General features: G+C 34.0%; 1 protein-coding gene across 2 annotated transcripts in view; it reads left to right on the top strand.

Moving 5' to 3' along the window:
- Positions 1–2,500, top strand: part of LOC125047999 — a 41,719-nt gene that overhangs the window by 9,077 nt on the left and 30,142 nt on the right. For both annotated transcript variants that reach the window (XM_047646567.1, XM_047646566.1), the window contains exons 9-11: positions 786–866; positions 1,597–1,778; positions 2,418–2,500. The exon at positions 2,418–2,500 is cut by the window's right edge and continues 7 nt beyond it. In XM_047646567.1, coding sequence (XP_047502523.1) covers positions 786–866; positions 1,597–1,778; positions 2,418–2,500 — 346 coding nt within the window. The remainder of the gene's footprint in view (positions 1–785; positions 867–1,596; positions 1,779–2,417) is intronic.

The following is a 2,500-nucleotide window of genomic DNA, read 5'->3' as shown; positions in this document are numbered from 1 at the left end:
ACCATCTCTGTATATTTCAGTGTGACACAATTCACCGTGACACTTTGTTCCCACGAGAAGGCGTCGCAAGATATTTCTTTTGTGTTATGGTGATGATATAATGATTCTTTTCAGTTAATGTTTTAAAAATAAACTGAATGAACTCAATAAAACCCGTTATCGCTTGGGTGGTTGGGTGGTGGTGGTGGTGGGGGGAGGAGGGGGCAGCGGGAACCGTTTAAACACACACATACACACACACGCACGCACGCACGCACGCACGCACGCACGCACACACACACACACACACACACACACACACACACTCACATACAAAGAGAGAGAGGGAGGGACAGACAGACAGACAGACAGACAGACAGACAGACAGACAGACAGACAGACCAAAGCCATAAATATATACCTTATACTCTACAAGTATACCATTACATAATCTATTTGAAATCAATCGAAAAGTAATCGATCACTGATCACAAAAGTAATCGAAGTAATTGATTAAATAAGAGGTATCGCCCCTCACTCTTAAATAGACCTATCTAAAGTAGCATCGTGTTTACCGCCATTATCTTTCTTTTTACAATAATAACTGTTGTTGTTGCTGTTGTTTTTGTCACAATAGTTATCATCACCATTATCATGTTGTCACTAAATCTGCCAATTTAATTAAACTGTCATCTTTAATATCATTCTTATCATAAAAATCTTTAATGCTGTTGTTCATCATCGCCATGACTGTTATAACCATTAAATATACAATTATTTGATAAGCCAATCTACGCAATTTTCAGGTGTCCAGTATGTGATCGATCGCGTAAGTGGCAGCTGTAATAGATCGTGGATACCTGCAGTTACCTTTGATTCCGATATGAGTGAGTTTTAGTTAGCGTGAAATGTTTAGTGATTCGTGATAATGTTTTTTTCGTTTTTTTTTTTTTTTTTTTTTGGGGGGGGGGGGGGGGAGCGTCACTGTAGGTCTCTGATGCTGTAACTTTAAGTTTAAGAATAGGAAGTTGATGGTTGGTTTTGTCGATGTTCGATTTTTTTTCTTTCTTCTTGTACTCCACACCAGTTAACCTTACTTTTTTCTTCTCCTTCTTCTATTTCACAAAAATCAACCTTAATATTTTCTTCCTCTTTTACGCCACACCAATTAACCTTACAATTTCTTCTCCTTCTCTTACAACCTTACTTTTTTCTTCTTTTCTTTTACTCTACAAAAATCAACCTTATTTTTTTCTCCTTTTACTCCACACCTTTCAACCCAACATTTTCTTCCTCTTTTACGCCACGCCAATCAACTTTACTCTTTTCTCCATCTCCTACTCCAATCAACCTTACTTTTTTCTTCTTTATTTTACTCTACAAAAATCAACCTTAAATTTTCCCCCCTTTTCTTTTACTCTACAAAAACCAACCTTAATGTTTTCTCCCTTTCTTTTACTCTACAAAAATCAACCTTAATCTTTTCCCCCCTTCTCTTACTCTACAAAAATCAACCTTAATTTTTTTCCACACCAGTCAACTTTACCTTTTTTTTTTTTTTTTTATCTTTCTTTCCCTCTTTCTCTTCCTCCCCTCCTCCCCCCAACACCCCAACAGACATCATGTTAGGCCCGAATCAGCTGTTTCACCTGGACGACACCTTCGCCTTCGTCGGCCTGCGGGACACTCGAGGGTCTGTGGCCGATCTGTGGACGTCGACGAGGAGTGACCTGCCCGACGCAGCCACGGGAGGATTTCAGAGTTTCCCCAAAGCTGTTTTGGAGTATTATTTTGTGACGGTGAGAAGGAGATTGCATAGAATTTATTATTATTATTATTATTATTATTATTATTATTATTATTGTTATTATTATCATTATTATCATTATTGTTATTATTATTAATTTTGTTATTATTATTATTATTATCAATATTATTATTATTATTATTATTATCATCATTATTATTTGTTTAGTTTTATTATTATTATTATTATTATTATTGTTATTTTTATTATTATTATTATTATTATTATTTCCATTAACACCATTAACAATACGTGATCATTGTTACTATTACTATTGTTCTTGTTATCAGCATTATTATCATCATCTCATTAGTGTTATTATTGTTACTATTATTATTACCATTACTATCATTATTATTATTATTATAATCATTATCATTCCTATCATTATTATTATTATTATTATTATTATCATTATTACTATTTTTTTATTATTATCATCATCATTATTATCAGTATTCTTACCGTTAACACCATAATCAGTATTTGATTATTGCCATTATCATTATCGTTTTTTGTTATCACCATCATCATTTTTAGCATCATTATTATAATAATCATGATTTTTAAAGAAATTATTACCACCACCACCCTCTCTCCCGGCAATGGTCTTCTCTATTAACGACTTCAGAGCCAAGAGGAAACCCCAGAAGGCAAAGAGGAAATTAACGTGCCTCTTAGAGCTGATGTCTTCGTGTACAACAATTCCGAATC

The sequence above is a fragment of the Penaeus chinensis genome, chromosome 42 (genome assembly GCF_019202785.1).
Source record: "Penaeus chinensis breed Huanghai No. 1 chromosome 42, ASM1920278v2, whole genome shotgun sequence".
NCBI lineage: Eukaryota > Metazoa > Arthropoda > Malacostraca > Decapoda > Penaeidae > Penaeus > Penaeus chinensis.
Note: the sequence above shows the minus strand (reverse complement) of the source record. Positions and strands in the feature narration are given on the sequence as shown.